At 37.5% G+C, this 17,528-nt stretch overlaps 1 protein-coding gene across 3 annotated transcripts in view; it reads right to left on the reverse strand.

Moving 5' to 3' along the window:
* Positions 1-4,885: 4,885 nt before the first annotated feature.
* ARSK (arylsulfatase family member K) overlaps positions 4,886-17,528 on the reverse strand; it is a 51,672-nt gene continuing 39,029 nt past the window's right edge. For all 3 annotated transcript variants that reach the window (XM_001503703.7, XM_005599553.4, XM_023617963.2), the window contains 4 exons: positions 16,453-16,624; positions 13,180-13,404; positions 7,280-7,504; positions 4,886-5,508 (listed from right to left, as the gene is read on the reverse strand). In XM_001503703.7, the coding sequence (XP_001503753.2) occupies positions 5,210-5,508; positions 7,280-7,504; positions 13,180-13,404; positions 16,453-16,624 (921 nt within the window). In that variant the 3' untranslated portion in view covers positions 4,886-5,209. The remainder of the gene's footprint in view (positions 5,509-7,279; positions 7,505-13,179; positions 13,405-16,452; positions 16,625-17,528) is intronic.

The following is a 17,528-nucleotide window of genomic DNA, read 5'->3' on the forward strand; positions in this document are numbered from 1 at the left end:
ATGAAAACTTTAAGATCATTTAGTCCAATTTAAAAAAATCCTATTGGGATTAAAATCAGGATTGCATGAAATTTATACATTAATTCTGAAGTGGCATATTAAAATTAGATCCCCCATCCAAAAACATGCTGTCATTCCATGTTCAGATCTTGTTTGTATACTTAATAGAACTTTATAATTTTTTTCATCTAGGTTTGTGCCTCATGTTAAAGTCTTTTCTAGAATGTCATAATGTGAGTGGAATATTTTTCCTAACTTCCATTTTTACCTAGTGATTGTTGTCATATATTGATTTTTTTTAAGATGTAACCATTTAGCAAATTTCATCAATTCTAGCAGTTTTTACTAGGATCCCCTGGGTTTCATGAAATGGAAAACCACAAATAGTCAAACAAATAAATACAATGTCCACTTTTTTAATAAAGGCAAATAAAAACCAATAAGACTCCCAGTTGATGTGGATGCTTCTGGTCCAAGGACCATAGTTTGAATAACAAGATTCCAGACAAGTGGTTCCCAAGTTTGCGGCACATTAGAATCACCTGAGAAACTTGTAAAACGCTTGATGCTTGGGGGCCAGGCTGGTGGCACAGCAGTTAAGTTTGCACGTTCCACTTTGGCGGCCCGGGGTTCGCCGGTTCGGATCCCGGGTGCGGACGTGGCACCACTTGGCAAGCCATGCTGTGGTAGGCGTCCCACATATAAAAGAGAGGAAGATGGGCACGGATGTTAGCTCAGGGCCAGTCTTCCTCAGCAAAAAGAGAATTGGCAGCAGATGTTAGCTCAGGGCTAATCTTCCTCAAAAAACAAAACAAAACATCAAAAAAACCCCAAAACAAAACAACGACAACAAAATTCTTGATGCTTGGAGGTGGGAGCCAGGCATTAATATTTTTAAACATCCTGAGGTGATTCCAATTTGCAGTAAAGTTGTGAACCATTGTTCTAGACTAGCAGTTAGCAAACGATGGCCCACAAGTCAAATCCTGTGTTTTTGTAGTTTCACTGGATCACACCCGTGCTCATTTGTTTACGAGTTGTCTGTTGCTGCTTTCATGCTTCTAAGGCAGAATTGAGAAGTTGTGAAAGAGACCATATGGCTCACAAAGCTTAAAATATTTAGTATCTGGCCTTTTTCATAGAAAAAGAAAAAACAAAGAGGGATAGAGTTCCTCTGCCAACTCTTCCATGCAGGATTTTGCTAGAACTCACTGTTTCTAGAAGGTTCTGCTTTATTGAGAACGCTACTCCCTTTCACCCCCTGCCCTGCCATGGCCTAATGTGTTGGTTTTCTAATCCAATGTGATATCTGAAAACCTCAAATTCCCAGCAAATTAATTCAACCAGTATTTACTAAGCTTTTACTATATGTCAGACACTTGAGATACTCTAGGAAACAAAAAGGACAAAAGGCCACGCCTGTATGGAGCTTTCATCCTAGTGGGGTCGGAGGGGTGGAGACAGTATAAGCAAATTAAATCTGTGAAACATACACTAAATTGGATGGTAATGATTTCTATGGAGAAAAATAAAGCAAGGAAGCCCTTGTGGGAAGGTAGCATTTGAGCGATGACCTGAAGGAGGTAACAAAGTGAGCCACATTGGAAATCTGAGGGAGGGACCACATTCCAGGCAGAAAGAATTGACAAGCACAAGGCTCCTGAAGTGGTACATGCCTGGTGTGCCTGGAAAATGACAGAGAAGCCAGTGTGGGTGGAGCAGGGTGAACAAAGTGCCGGTATGGGAGGACATGTGGTCTGAGAGAGAACATGTGGCCTGTAGGGCCTCATAGGCCACTGTAGTGACTTTGGTTTTTATGGAGAAAGATGGGAAACCAGTGGGGGATTTTGAGTAGCCAGTGATGTGATCTGATCTATCTTAACAAAATCACTCTGGCTTCAGTGTTAAGAACAGACTGAAGAAAGCCAAAAGCAGACTCACGGAGCCCTCTTAGGAAGCTATTGCAAAATTCCGAATAACAGATTACGGTAGATTGGAATAGGGGGGTGGTAAAAAAAGAAGCCCAAAGATTGTCCTCAGTCCAGTCTGTAATTCCTTTCAGATTCTGGCATTCAATAATTTGTCTTGGTTTTGCAAATTTTTCTTATTTTTCTGTTTTCATGGTTGTTAGGTACCATTTTGAATTAGATATTGTCCTAAAAACTCAATTGTACCTAGTTATGATCCTATATCTAATATGCTTAAAACATTGTGATGCTTCATAAATTCTAACAGTAAATGCATCTTAAAGGGTTTGGGTAGAATGAGGTGGATTATATTTATCTTCACATGCATGTTTTCAGAGCCACGTTTCTATTATTATTGCTTTATTTTTCGTTATAATTAGCATATATACCCACACATTAGCTATTTTATGTTCTTAAGGTTTAATTAGGAGATAAGAGGTAGATTTGAATATTTTAATTTTAAACTTAATAATCTAATATTGCGATCTTTCTCTGAAGGGTTTTACTTTAGAATATATCTGAAGTGAAATTTATTTCTCAGTAATTCATACATAACTATAAAGATAAGCTCATACAAATTCACTGAAGAACAATAAACAAACAAAGGAGGTGAATTGGCTTATGAAGAAAACTTCAAAGAGTTTGAAAAAGGAAGATAGGTAAAATTATTTGCTGCTAAGCATTGTACCTGAAAAATATAAGATACCAATAGAAAAACTATTGATACCAAGTAATACTGTATTATTTCTACAAAATAAATATATAGAAATAGAGTTGCATATATAAAAACCCAGTTGGAAGATACAGTGGAAGAAACATCCACTTAAAATAACACACCACCAACAATTGATAGAACAACTAGGAATAAACTCACTTCTGGCTACACATTAGAATCATCACCTGGAGGGCTTAAGAAACAAAACAACAGTAAGTACAGAACAGTGCCAGGTGCTATCCTTAGAATTCTGATTCAGTTGTTGTGGGGTGGGGCCTACGTGGTATTTTTTTAAAGGTCCCTACTTTCTAAAAATCTCTATGAAGAAACTGATCCATATAAAGAAAACTTCATATACTACTGGGAGATATAAAAGAAGACTTGAAGAAAGGGAAAAGTGTACTATATTCTTTAGAATAACTGAATATCATAAAGAATTCAATTCTCCCTAAATTAGGCTATAAATTTAATAGGATTTCATAAAAAGACTAACACTATTTTTCATTTTTGGAACTAGACAGACTTATTCTAAGTTTGTATGGAAAAAATAAGTTAGCAAGAGTAGCTAACAATTCTGAAAAAGATAACTGTTGCACAGGGGCTAGTCTGAGCAGATATTGACTACCACGTTAATAAACAAAATAGAAATGGTCCAAAACAAAATAAAAAATGTTTACAAAGGACCCAAATGTAAATGAGACTTTGGTATATGATAAAAAATGGCAATTCAGATCAATAGAGGAAAAGATAATTTATTCAATAAAAGATGTTATATAATGAAGTAGCATTTCTAACAAATGGGACAAATGTTAGTTTACTCAATAAAAGGTCAATTGGGTAGCCATCTTAAAAAAAAAACTAGGGGCCAGCCCAGTGGCAGCGCAGCAGTTACGTTTGCACATTCCACTTTGGCAGTTTGGGGTTTGCCGGTTTGGATCTCAGGTGTGGACCTATGTACTGCTTGTCAAGCTGTGCTGTGATGGGTGTCCCACATATAAAGTAGAGAAAGATGGGCACAGATGTTGGCTCAAGGCCAATCTTCCTCAGCAAAAAGAGGATTGGCAGCAGATGTTAGCTCAGGGCTAATCTTCCTCAAACAAACGAAAGTTAGATATCTAATATGCAAAACATTCCAGATGGGTCCAACATCTAAGGGTGAAAAATAAAACTCTAAAAGAAGATAAGGGGGAAGACCATTCGAAATATGAATGACACAAAATCCCAAAGCCACAAAAGCAAAGATTCATAAATTTGATTGCATTAAAATGCTAATTTCTACATGTTAAAAAACACCAGAACAAAGTCAAAAGACAAATTACAAAAAGGAAAACAATCGAATCTTGGGTGCGGACATGGTACTGCTCATCAGGCTATGCTGAGGCGGCATCCCACATGCCACAACTAGAAGGACTCACAACTAAAAATACACAACTATGTACTGGGGGGTTTGGGGAGAAAAAGGAAAAATAAAATCTTAAAAAAAAAGAAAATAAAAAAAATTTGCAGCTTCTGTTACAAAGAACTAATATGTAAATTATGCCTATAATAAAAAAAACAATAACCAACAGAAAAATAGGCATAGGAAGGGTCACAGTAAAGGAAATTCCAATAACTATGAAATATATGAAAAGATCTATTCATAATAATGAAAATGAAAATAATAAAATATTTCTTATCAGTTTGGCAAAAGATGTGAGTACATGCATGGCTGGTGAGAGTATAAATTGGTATAACTTCTTTAGGGGTAATTTGGTATAATTTTGCTGGATATATTCTTACTCCAGCAATTTCACTTCTATGTATCTCTTGTTAAGTGGGGAAAAAAACAGCAAGATGCAGAACATTATGTATAGGATGCTACCATTTGTGTGTAGGGAAAAACTATATATAAAGTTTGTTTGTAGGTGGATGGTCTGTCTCTAAAAGGATACACAGGAACGTGGTTACAGTAGTTGTCTCCAGGAAAGGGGAGCCAGGTGGCTGGGGGACTGTGAAAGGAGGTCACATCATGCTCACTGTTAACCCTTTAGTAAGTACCTTTTGATGCTTGTACCTTGTGCATATATTACATAGCTGAAAAAACAGTAATAAAGTCAGCCATATCCAGGGTCTGTGTCCCATCGGATACTCCACATACTCCCATTACTACATCCAAATGGTCTATGTCCCATCAAATACAAATAACTCATCAAACACAGTCAAATACTCACAAATAATTATTTTATAGTTCATAAGTAATAATCAATAATTGTTAAAATATTCTGTATTCCATATTATTCAGAGGAACATAACATTATATTATTTGCTTCCATCCTTTTAATACTTCTAAGTTGTTAGAAGCTGGTAAGAGTGAGGTCTTGATAGTAATCATTTTTGAAAAACATACTTCTATAATGTATTTTGTTTTAAAATAGCATACATTCTTTAAAAGTAACTAAAATCAGTGATTATTAAAACTAACATTTAAAATATATAACTAATCATGATCTTTTTGTGTATTTCCATGTAGCTCTAAAACATTATTTTCTTATTTTTGTTCACTGTTTTTTGGATTGGTGTGGGTTTTAAGCCACTGGTCGATGGCGCTTTCGTACTTCCTCGGCTCTTTCAGCCAATCCTGATGCCACCGAAGGTTTGCTATCACATTTGAATAGTTTTGCCCTACACTTTGTTTCCACTTGATAAACTGCTCTTTATTGTACTGGTGGACAGAAGCAGAAACTTTAGGGTAATTTATAATGGAACGAAGCTTCTGATCCAAAGAAAAGGTAATTTCTGGAAATTTTGTAGCAATATTTGTTAGTTCATCTGGATCTGAGGAAAGATCTGAAAGAAAAAAATTAAATACCTGTGAAAGTGGTTACCTGCTAAAAAAACACTTTTAGAATGTCATTACTCTGACAGATAATGTATCAGAATCTATTTTTATTTTCAGTTCCGCTTAGCATAGTAAGGTGAAGGACAGTATAAACAGTAAAATAATATAGCAAAAGTTAAACACTCCTCTAAATGTATGTTCAAATTATCTTCCTTCCTACCATCCTGCTCTCCCATTTTCTTTCTTATCCATTCTTAGATGGCAGAAACAGTCAAACCCTTATCACTAGTAAGCTGGCTTAGCCTTAATTCTCTCTGTTTTTGATGACTTGCTTACTTTGACATGCAGAGAAAAAAACCAGTAATGCTTATATTGTCCCATTCAACAGCCTCCAACTTTCCAGCTGTAAGAATTCTTTATATAGCTGAGTCATGTTCTTGCAACTTCACTTAACTCCCAGTTTTCTTTATATAGTAGCATACTGTTCTTGGATTTCTGAAAATTACATTCATCGATACTGTCCATTTGAGCAAACAGCCATGGAAATAAACATTTCTCTCAATCATTACTTTTGGGAAAATAATGATAAATATTTCAGATAACATAAACACCCCTTTTACCTACAATGTAGGAAGACAGGCTATAACTAGCATGCCAAGCTAATTGGAAAAACAGCAAATCAAAGATATTATGACAATTTACCGAAGACAGTAAATGAACAATGCATGTTGAGGAGAAAATCGCTAGGGGCCTATCTGAGTGCATTAGCCAGAAGACCCCTGAAGACACGTATGATTTTGCTAGGTGACTTCAGATGGCACCTCTTTGGGAAAGGGAAGTCAGTGAATAAACCCCAGAGAATACAGGAATGGCAGGCTTCCCCAGTGATTCCTTGATAGTCACACCTTCCTTCTGCAGAACACAGCCAATGAAAGAGCAAGAGATGCCCATCACTCATCAGGATGAAAATTCAAGGACTTACTCTTGAAGCCAATAATCTCTTGCTCTTAGAGTTAAGGGGGTCAATCAGTTCAGGCCCCTAAAGAATTATTTGGAGTTAATAACTTTGACATTTGTAACTAGGAAGGAAACTTAGAGAGAAATGAATATTAACAATGGCTCTAGAATATATTTTATATGCAAAAAGGGGCAAAGGATAAGCAAAACCTTAAATCTAATAATGCTGCTTAAAAATTCATTCAGAGTAGTAAGGCCAGCAGGCATTTTTGTAGAATGGAAGGAGCATGGATTTTGGAGTCAGACCTGGGTTGAAATCCCAGGTCTGCCACTTCTTAGCTATGAGGCCTTGCGCAGGTATCTCAATCCCTTTGACCCCTAGTTTCCTTCTATGTAAAATGAGGATACTGGTACCATCTTGTGGGGTTGGGGTCAACATTAAATAATATATGGAGAATGTCAGGCTGCAGAAGATATAGGTGTTAATCCTCCAGAACAGCTGAAACCAAGGTACTATGAGAGGGTGTTGGCTAGTGATTGGGAAAGATAACCATGAGAATTAGAAGACACGTTCATTAGAGAAAACGGTGCTCTCAATCAGGAGACCCAGATCAAAAGCCTTAGGGCACTTGCTCTGAAATTCACATGCTGATTTGCAAGGAAGCTGCTCCTCACAAGGACAACCTTCTGTAGATTGTCCTAGCATGAGGAGCAGCAGATATTTATTTATTTAACAATGATTACTGGATCTCTTGAGCAACGCTATGTAGGTCAGCTCATTACACATGATATTATACTTAAAAAATCTATCAGCGAATTTACCAAAGAGTTGAGGCAATTCTGAAGCACCGTCAGAGTAGGCTACATATTTCCACTGGTTAGTGCGAAGCATGTAGGTGGAAGCATTCACATTGCAGCCATGGAATTCACTCAGAATCCAGGGCGGATGTAGGTTTTTGAATTTATCTTCATCCTTAAGTGTTTCTGATGATAACGGCAACAAAGAGTATCCACTCAGGTTCTGAGGCAGAGGAATTCCAGCAATATCTGTATAACACAAAAAAACCCACGATATTTTTTTAGTAACTCATTCTTTCACTAGTTGAATATTCACAAATGACATCATTAAAGGTCACAGAGACTAGAGACTGTGTATGGATTTTGTAAACAGACTGCCTAGTTCTAAATGATTATTCCACTAACCATGTGAGCCTGGGCATGTTATTAACCACTCTGAACCTCACTTTCCTCATCTGTAAAAGGGGAATAATAATAATATCTGTATTTTATAGGTTTATTTTAGGTTTAAATATAATTTATGTGAAATTTTGAGAACAGTGCCTGGCACAGAGGAAACTCTCAGCAAATATTAGTTAATATCTTCAGTCCTTTATTTCTGAATGATTAAATAATCACATTGTTTCTCAAGTTTGTTCCAGGGGATATTAACAAGACTATACAAGAAAGAGGTTTAGTAGTCATATATATGTTTGCAAAAAATGTTTAAAATTAAATAGGTAAATTTATTGTAGATGTAAATTTACTGCCAATGTGTATCATAAACCCTCAAGGGTAGTACATAGTATGCCATGTGTCCTAAAGTTATTTGATGATAGAACTTTTTTTTACCCCCAAGTAACATCTTGAGGGACTAGTATTTTGCAGAACATACCTTGGGAAATCCTGGATTATACTGATTTATGGAAAAATAATTTATTTTTTCCTTATCAAATACAGAAATTTAGAACAATAGCAAGGGAAATGTGCTACTTAAAAACAGGCTGTATTTTAAAAAATTGTTTTTAAAGTATTTGTTTAGAACTCAAACTGTATTCTTCCTATAGGAAAATTACCCTTAAGTTTGGCTGGGTACAGAGGGTAGCTCCAAAATGAGCCTGCAGTTGCCTCTCCCACCCATTTTCTGGTTTCAATGTTCTATCTTTTTTTTTTTTAAGATTTTATTTTTTTTCCTTTTTATCCCCAAAGACCCCCAGTACATAGTTGTATATTCTTTGTTGTGGGTCCTTCTAGTTGCGGCATGTGGGACGCTGCCTCAGCGTGGTTTGATGAGCAGTGCCATGTCCACACCCAGGATTCAAACCAACGAAAGACTGGGCCGCCTGCAGCAGAGCATGCGAACTTAACCACTCGGCCATGGGGCCAGTCCTTCTATCTTTTTTTGTTGAAGACTGACAAGGCATTCTTTTTTTTATGCTTTTTTTTTTCGGTGAGGAAGATTGGCCCTGAGCTAACAACTATTGCTAATCTTCTTCTTCTTTTTTTCCTCCCCAAAGCCCCAGTACATAGTTGTATATCCTAGTCGTAAGTGCTTCTAGTTCTTCTATGTGGGATGCTACCATAGCATGGCTTGATGAGCTGTGTGTAGGTAGGTCTGCGCCCAGGATGTGAACCGACAAACCCTGGGCTTCCAAAGGGGAGTGTGTGAACTTAACCCCTATGCCACTGGGCTGGCCCAAATGTTCCATCTTTTTAGGTATAATTAAATATTTCCAATGAAAAACAGGAAGTAATATATCTGCAATGCTAGAAATTAAACAAAATTGAATAATAAAATTAATTTAACTTGACTGTAAGTATTTGAGGAAAAACAGGTTAATTAAAGGAGAATGAGGAAGTAGACAAAGACCTCTATAAATCTTCTGAAGGTACTTGTTTTACATACAATCTGATTTATGTATCTTCCATTTTCCTTGGAAGGGTTATATTGTAAGTATTAATCTGCCAACCAACCATGATCAGGGAATTTTCAGAAAGAGAGAAAGACAGAATGAAAGAAGGGAGAAATGTTTCAGAGATAACCGGTTAAAAACACAAAGAAAAGAAGGAGAGAAGACATTAAAGAGGATGTGTATGATAGAAAGGGACTGCCCAAGATGAAACTAATGAGCTACAAGACAGCAGGCTACTGTAAGGTCTACAGTGAGGAAGGAAACCAGCGAGGGAACAGGCTGGGTCCGGCCGTCTGTGTGTCAGCCACCAGGCGGCACCGCTAGCGAGGCCCAAGAGGGGAGAGAACAGGCCTTTGAGGACGGCTGGGAGCAGGGGCCAAACAGCACAGACTCACAACTATGGGGAGTTCCCGTATTCAGCATTTCAATAATCTTTCAAAAAATACCTTATTTCAGATCTAGTCTTAGCCTAATTTTCCTAAAGAAGCTTGGAAGACTAAGAACATTTATGTGATTCCCCTGTGTTTATATGAGAATTTAGTAGTAAACTTGGATAAGGGTCCATTTAAGTATTTATTTTTTTAAATCGTTTGACAAACCAGGTGCTGTTCCAGGCGTAGGGAGACAACAGTGGGCAAAGCAGATAAGCTCTCTCTGAGCTTACAGTCTAATGTGGGGAGAGAGACAAACCAATATGTCAGATGGTGATCAGTGCAATGAAGAAAAACAAAGCAGGAAAAGGGAGCCGGTGATGGCAGGTGCTGTTTTATATAGTGTGCTCAGGGAAGGCCTCTCTGATAAGGTGACATTTAAATAGAGACCTGAGGAAGGGCCAGAGTGAAGCCTATAGATATCGAGGGGAAGGGCATTCCCCCAGGGAGTAGCAAGTGGAAAGACCCTGAGGCAGGAAGCTGCTTGGTTCATTCCTCAGACACCTAGGAGTCCTGGAGGGCTGGAGCCAGCTCAGTGAGGGGTAAAACTGTAAAAGATAAGTTGGGAGGGGAAGAAATCATGTTGGACTCTCAGGCCCAACAAAAGATTTTGGATTTTACTCCAAGTGAAATGGGAAACCTTTATGATGGGGATTTTTAGGCTGCTTAATTTTAAAACAGTTTATGATGAGGATTTTTAGGCTGGTTACTTTTAAAACTACAGATAAGAAGCAGGCTCCAAGGAGTGGAATTTGTTTGCCCTTTTGATCAGAGACAATTGCAGTTGTAAAGGAAATCTCCATGCCTCCCTCTCTGGAATTTGTTTGCCCCTTGTTGGGAAAACATTTACATTTCTAGGGGAAACACCTATCTGTGAAGATGCCTCCCCCTTGTTGGGAAAACATTTACACTTCTAAGGGAAACATCTATCTGTGGAGATGCCTCCCCCTCTGAGCCAGGAGGAAGGGGGGATGGCCTTATCTCTGGAAACTGCCTGGCAACCTCATGTAACTGACCCTCACCCCAAAATCCTCCTTTGTCTTTAGTTGAAGATAATATTTGAGCGGTGACTTCTGCCATTTACTCAATCCGGTTTGATTCTTATCTTAAAGTTATGGGACCGCCAAATGGCCAGACCAAACGGGCACTAATAAAGAGATAACTCACTTACCTATGCCTTAAATTTGGCCCTAACCCTCAGTTCGGGGCAGCAGGAGCAGCAGGAGCTCTGACTGCCCGTGGGTCCTGTCCCCACGCACCAGCTCTGCCTGCCCATGGGTCCTGTCCCCATGCCAGCGGGGGCAGCAGCAGCAGCTCTGCCTGCCCATGGGCTCTGTCCCCATGCCAGCGGGGGCAGCAGAAGCGGCGGCAGCAGGAGCAGCAGAAGCTCTGACTGCCCATGGGTCCTGTCCCCATGCTACTCTATCTCTATTCTCTAAATAAAAGAGCACTACTGCCAGATCTTGAGAGTCTAAGAAATCTTTCTTTCGACTCCTCGGCTCACCGATCCCGCATCAATTAGAGGATTTTGAGCAGAAGTGTGACATGGTCTGATGCTAACTACTATATGGTGAATTGACTAAAAGTGGGTAGGGCAGAAGGTAGGAGTTAGGAAGCTATTGCAGGAGTCCAGGCATGAGGTACTGGTGACCTGTGTCCAGTCTATTACTGGTAGAATAATAGACCTTTGTAAATTGATGTTGACAAATGAAACCCACGTCAAATATCCATAGTATTTAATAAATACTTTAGGTATTTATTAGTTTTTCTGTACTTCAGGAAACTCAGTATCATTTCTCATATATTTATCAATGATTTCCTTAAAAGTACTTTAGCTTAAACTGCTTTTCGAAAAGCTTTTTGATCTCTGTTTAAAATGACTTTTCATATTTTTTTCTTCTGGCAAATCTGTCATTCTAATACGATTTAAAGTTAAGTTTTATCTTTCTTGGTAGTATAAGCAAATATCGGAAGTAACTGCAGGATTCTTAATAAAGAGTGACAAATTTAAAACAGTAAACAAATGGGTAAAAAGGCAGACCTGGATATGTGTGATGGTTTCCCGAACAGAAATAAGATTATATTTCTTCCTGACCATATGAGAAGATAAGGGATTAGACTGGATGGCAATGATGCAAACTATGCACATTTTTTAGGGCAAACTTAAGAAGAATAAAAAGTATTAATGATAATAATATCTAACATTTAATTGTTTACCATGTTCCAGGCATTGTTCTAAGCTAAGGAATAGCCACTATTATTTCCAGTTTATTGATAAGAAAGTTGAAGACCAGAGATGTTAAATAACTTGCCCACGGCCATACAGTTGGTAAATACTGATTTGAATTTACGCAGTCTGACTCCAGGATCTCTAGACTCTTGGATACAACACCACAAGTTTTGCTTTACTGTAGTTTTTCAACTTCACAATATTTTTCAGCCAATAAAATAGTCTATGTAGAATGCCCCTCCCAACTCTCCATTAAGATCCTGTAACAAGGAAGGTTTTGCATTTTAAATCACTAGCAATTATGCATTCTTTTAAACACAATTGCATTTCTATATAATTACATTTTCACAATTCAAAAAAATCTGGATTTATCTTTTAAGTGAGAGGAAGGCAGGTATTTTACAAAAAAGATCAACTATTAAAAGAAAAAAATTCATGTAAAATAAATTTAAAAGAGAAAATCAAAACAATTTAATTTTAAAGCAAGCCTACCTTTATTTCTAACTGAGCTAAAGGATGCTGATACTGGGTTATTAGAGAAGAAAATATTTTAAGGATCATTTTTTTTTCTCCCCAAAGCCCCAGTACATAGCTGTATATCCTAGTTGTAAGTCCTTCCAGTTCTTCTATGTGGGCTGCCGCCAAAGCATGGCTTGATGAGCAGTGTGTAGGTCCACAGCCAGGATCCGAACCGGCAAACCCCAGGCCACTGAAGCAGAGCACATGAACTTAACCACTACACCAGTAGGCCAGCCCCTTGAGGAGTAATTTTTAAAGAATAATCTCTGAAATAATGATATCAACTTTAATAGTATAAAGGATTCCTATTCATAAAAAAGTATTAGAAAATGATAAAGAGATAATATACTATAAAAGACTTAGAACATTCTTCCTATCATAAGATATGATAAAATGTAATTTTATAGAAAAGAAACTACTCTTTTAAAGTTAAAAAACTACTCAAAAATTCAGACTTCTTAATAAAAACATTGTAGCATCTTAAATTTCAATAGTCTTTATAGTAAGGTACATTTATTAAAACAGGAATCCCACCAGGGTTTTCCTATTCAATATCTTTGTTTACAGTTTTTTGAATCATCATCTTTTATATGATCTTTCTAAGGTCCACAGAATGGAAGGGAAGAGGAAGTCTGGCTTGAGGCGCTGATTTGAGAAATTTAATCCCACACTGTGTGTGTGTAAACTGGATTTATACAAAATACTACCACTACAGGTAAGCTAATAAAAAAAAGGAACTTTAGAATTCTAATAGATTATGCTTTATACCTATTTTAAGCTCCTAATTGGCTAGAAGAATCACAAAATAAGTCCTTTGTAGATACACTATCAAAAGCTGTATAAATTACTCACCAAGCATAGTAGGGTAAATATCCACAAGAGAAACCACATTTGATACTTGTAGGTTGGCCTGAATTCCTGGTCCCATTATCAAGAGCGGAACATGGGCGCTAGCCTCATACATACTCATTTTATAAAACTGACGATGTTCCATGGCCAGCTCTCCATGGTCTGAGGTGTATATGACAATAGTTTTCTGAAGAAGATCTAACTGACGAAGAGCCAGAATAATTTCACCTACAATACAAATCAAGATAAATCTTAATTAGCTTTTAATTCACGTTTTATTCTAGCACAATAAACTTTTAACAACTCTGCCCTACAAGGGTTTGTCAGAATGCTTCTTATCATCTTACTGTTATCTACTGTTCTTAAGTAAATTACGCCAAGTTCCATGTGCCTGCCCTTCAGTTGATAGACTAGAGAGAGGAAGAAAAAAATATAATACCCGTGGGATAAGTTTCTTCATTTGGAGACCATGCTAGCTTGCTTTCCACGTTTCTATCAGAGAATGGGGAAAAAATTTCCCCTTGGTGACTCAAATGAACAAAGAAACACAAATCTGCATGTCAGTACCATACACGTCTCAGAGGATGAAGGGACGACCACCACCAACCCGCAATTTCTGCCCAGTGGGAGGTGAAAAGAGGGATCAGAACTCCTCCTCCCTGCCACCCTTCCCCGTAAACCCCCAATAGCTAGATCATGTGCATGAAGTTGGCTGAGGGTTATGGAAATCCCACCTTTGAGGAAGGGCTGGAAGCAGGACACACGGTATATGAGTGTGATTTAACATATTCTTGGACAGGGAATAAGTGGACAGTAAAATTCCTCTCACAGTCCCTGTCTCTTCGTGCCCTGAAACTTCCTCCTCATTGCAATTAAGAGAAACACAGTAAGGCACAGCCCAGGGAAGAGTCATGTCTATTTTGGCAGCTCCTGAATCTGGCCTACAGGGGTCATTATTATTAGGAAAAACCCACAGGTGATGCTGAGGTCCAGTCAGAACTAAGACACACTGCTCTATGAGTTATTCACGGAGGGCAGATCATCAGGCTCTTTCAAACGGGTAACTGTAATTCCTTCCTAATTGGTTTTCTTGCCTCCACTCCTCTTTCCCCTCCACAATATCTCTTGTTCACTCTGGTGGCTATCTTTCTAAAATATCTGATCATGTCACACCCCAGCTGAAAACTTTTTCACATCTTCCCATTGTCTATACCCTTCAGCTACCTCTGGACCTTTACCTTTCACCATCCTAAACTACTAAGAACTCCCTGAATTAATAACAATTAGTTTAGACTTTCTTGCCTCTGTACATAACTCTGCCTTCTGCGTCGAATGCCCTTTCTCCCACCATTTACTTGGTAAATTCCAATTCTTCCTTTATGGCCCAGCTCAGCATTACCTCCGTGCGTTCCCTGCTCCTCCAGGTAGACTGACTCACTCTGTCCTCCAAGACCACTATAACTTGTAACCTACTGTAGTTACAACAACATGCTATAACTGCTGGGGTTTACACTCATTCAGTAAATGTTTACTGAGTTCCTACTACGTGCCGGAAACTGTGGATGCAAAGCTGGGCACGTAGGATGCAATGTTGAATAAGACGGAAGTCCCTGCCCTCTGGGAGCTCACATTCTTCAAGGGAAATGGACAGTAAACAAGTAAATAGAGGGAATCATTAAAGATTAAAATGTAAACAAACAAGATAATAAGGTATGGAGTACGTAGGATGATGGGGCTGGTATACTAACTTACGTTGCTTGAGAAGACATCTCTGGGGTGGTATTTGAGCTGAGAGCTAAAAACTGAGAATAGCCAGCTATGTAAAAAAGCAAAGGGACAGGTATCCCAGGCAGAGGGAGCAGCGAACATGAATGCTCGGAGGTGGGGTAAGAGCTTCAAGTGTTTTTAATTAATGTGTCATATCTTAATAATACTCAACTGAGTACCACCAGTGCCCGACATAGTGCCTGATAGCTAGCAGGCACTCAATTTTTGTTGAACAAACACAGTGAACAGTAACAAATATTATTTGGTGACCAGACCAGTTGTAGATTTAACAATGAGATACAATGTATTCCACAAACTTTGTAACTTGAAGTGAGCTGCTGCATTTTTTTTCCTGGAGACCTCACGAGTAGTATTCCCATACTCCCTGCAGCAACATTATCTACTATTTCACTTTAGTAGACATGGACAAATGCATAGCTGCAAACTTTCAAAAGCGACTCCTAGGGTGCAAACCAGTGAATATCACTAACATCAGAAAATATCAAAATACAATTCAACATGTGTGTGGACTTCAGTTAACAAACTTACTTAAAATCTTATTTGCCTTTAAGATTGAGTAGTTGGAAAGTCCTTGAGAATCTTTTAATACATACATTTGCTATTTTATAAATAATCTATCCATATGGCTTTTTTGCTTTCTGCTTTATACTTTTATATTTTTGCCCAATGAATGCTTTTTAACTTGAACATGAACTCACTTGTTCACTCCCAAGGTTTATGTGTACAGAAGAGGTGCTACCCACACTTCACTAATGCAATTATGCTCCACCCAAAGTGCAGCAAAACACATGATACGGTTTCTGAAAATGACTTGTTATAAAAATTGATATATTTTTTTAAACCAAGGTCTCTTTACATCTGAAGAGGAAAGTGACATAGCTCTACAAGTGAGTAGGAAAAAAACACTTTCTTGACAATCATTTTACGGAGGCAGGTTTGGTTTTGAGCTGAAATAGGGAAGGAAATTCATTGAGTCTGGACCAGAATATACACGGGGAAATTGCTTTCAGCTTTAGTTAAGCCTTGCTCTAGGGGCCCTAGGGAGAATGGAGTTATTACTAGTCTGGGAGAAGTACAAGATTCTACACTCAACTGTCTCACCTCCTAGAACAGGAGCCTTACAGTTATCTGTCCATGTGTACCTGTGTTTGGCTGAAAACTGAATCCTGATTAAAGCCAGCAAAAAGTTTTGATTCAAGCAGATGATAGCCTTCTATGAGCTTTTCTTTATATATGAACAAACCTAAGCATTTATTGATTTATGAATAATTCGGACTGAGAAGCTTTTATTGTATTATTAATAATGCATATTATATAATTTTTATATGTATCAAGAGTCCTATAATCCTAAATCTGAAGAATCTAAGCAACTGTTAGGAGAAATGATCTGAGGATGTTCATATAAGTCACCAAAAAGCAGGATCACAGTTGGATGGAAAAATATTATGCTTTTTCTTCATATCATAGCTTATTAATTACACCACCTACCAAGCATGGCATCTGTCTCAGCACACATAGCATAATAAAATGCTCTAATATTTTTAATTTCTTTTTCTGTAAACTTCCCAGTGCAGTTTTTTGTATAAGAAGAATAATAATCTATAGGGTGCATTTCTGACAGAGGCAACCACTTTGGGATTTTGATGGCATCATAAGATACCTAAAAAGGAGAGAAAAGCAAAGCAGTAATATTCCTCCTCTCCAACAAGTGTGTATGGTAAACTAGACAACATTTAATTACTTAGGCTAGTAGAAAAGAACGGTCATAAATTATGTAAAGAAAATAGTAAATCAAATACATAAATTAGGAACAAATTGTTAATATTTCCAGCAAGAACAAAATGTGTAAACACATCAATATCTGTTTAGTGAGACAGTTGAGAAAATTATTTAAAAATTATGCATGTCAATGAAGAATATGAGCTATATTAGATAGTAGTGTAGTCCAGAAAAAGTGTCCAAGCACTTTAATATAGTTGTGTGATCAATTCAGCTTGCAGAATCAACAACCTAAGGATCTAGACTCCTTTTTCCCAATAGTTCACTAGTATAAAAGCCAGTATCTAGTGAGATAGCCAAATTATTTTTTAAAAACAAATACAACTTTTCAATGCATATAATGCTTACATTTTTTGTGAAAACAATTAAGACTAGACTTCAGTCTTATATATCTTTTAGTCACGTAACTTTAAAAAATTCAAATATCTACTAACAAGTTACTTAAAAGTTACTTGAACACCCGAAATTATACAATTTTATAAACTATTATGATCTCAATAAAATTACTTGGAAATAAAAAAAAGTTACTTGACTCATTTTGTTAGGCTAGTGCTAACTCCAGCTATTTTTCAACTTGAAGCCAGCAAGAACCCTTTGAGAAGATATGAAGTATCTAAACCTTTGACATTATTTCCTTTAAAAGAGGTGCACTACACAGTGTTTCTGATTAGAGTTTTTAAAGTAACTTAAATTTGATTAAAGATGACACATTTCAAAACATAGGCAGTCTTCCCTTTGCATGGTTCAGATATGCACAGATTTCAGTTACCACAGCTGGATGACAC

Source organism: Equus caballus, chromosome 14, assembly GCF_041296265.1.
Source record: "Equus caballus isolate H_3958 breed thoroughbred chromosome 14, TB-T2T, whole genome shotgun sequence".
Lineage (NCBI taxonomy): Eukaryota > Metazoa > Chordata > Mammalia > Perissodactyla > Equidae > Equus > Equus caballus.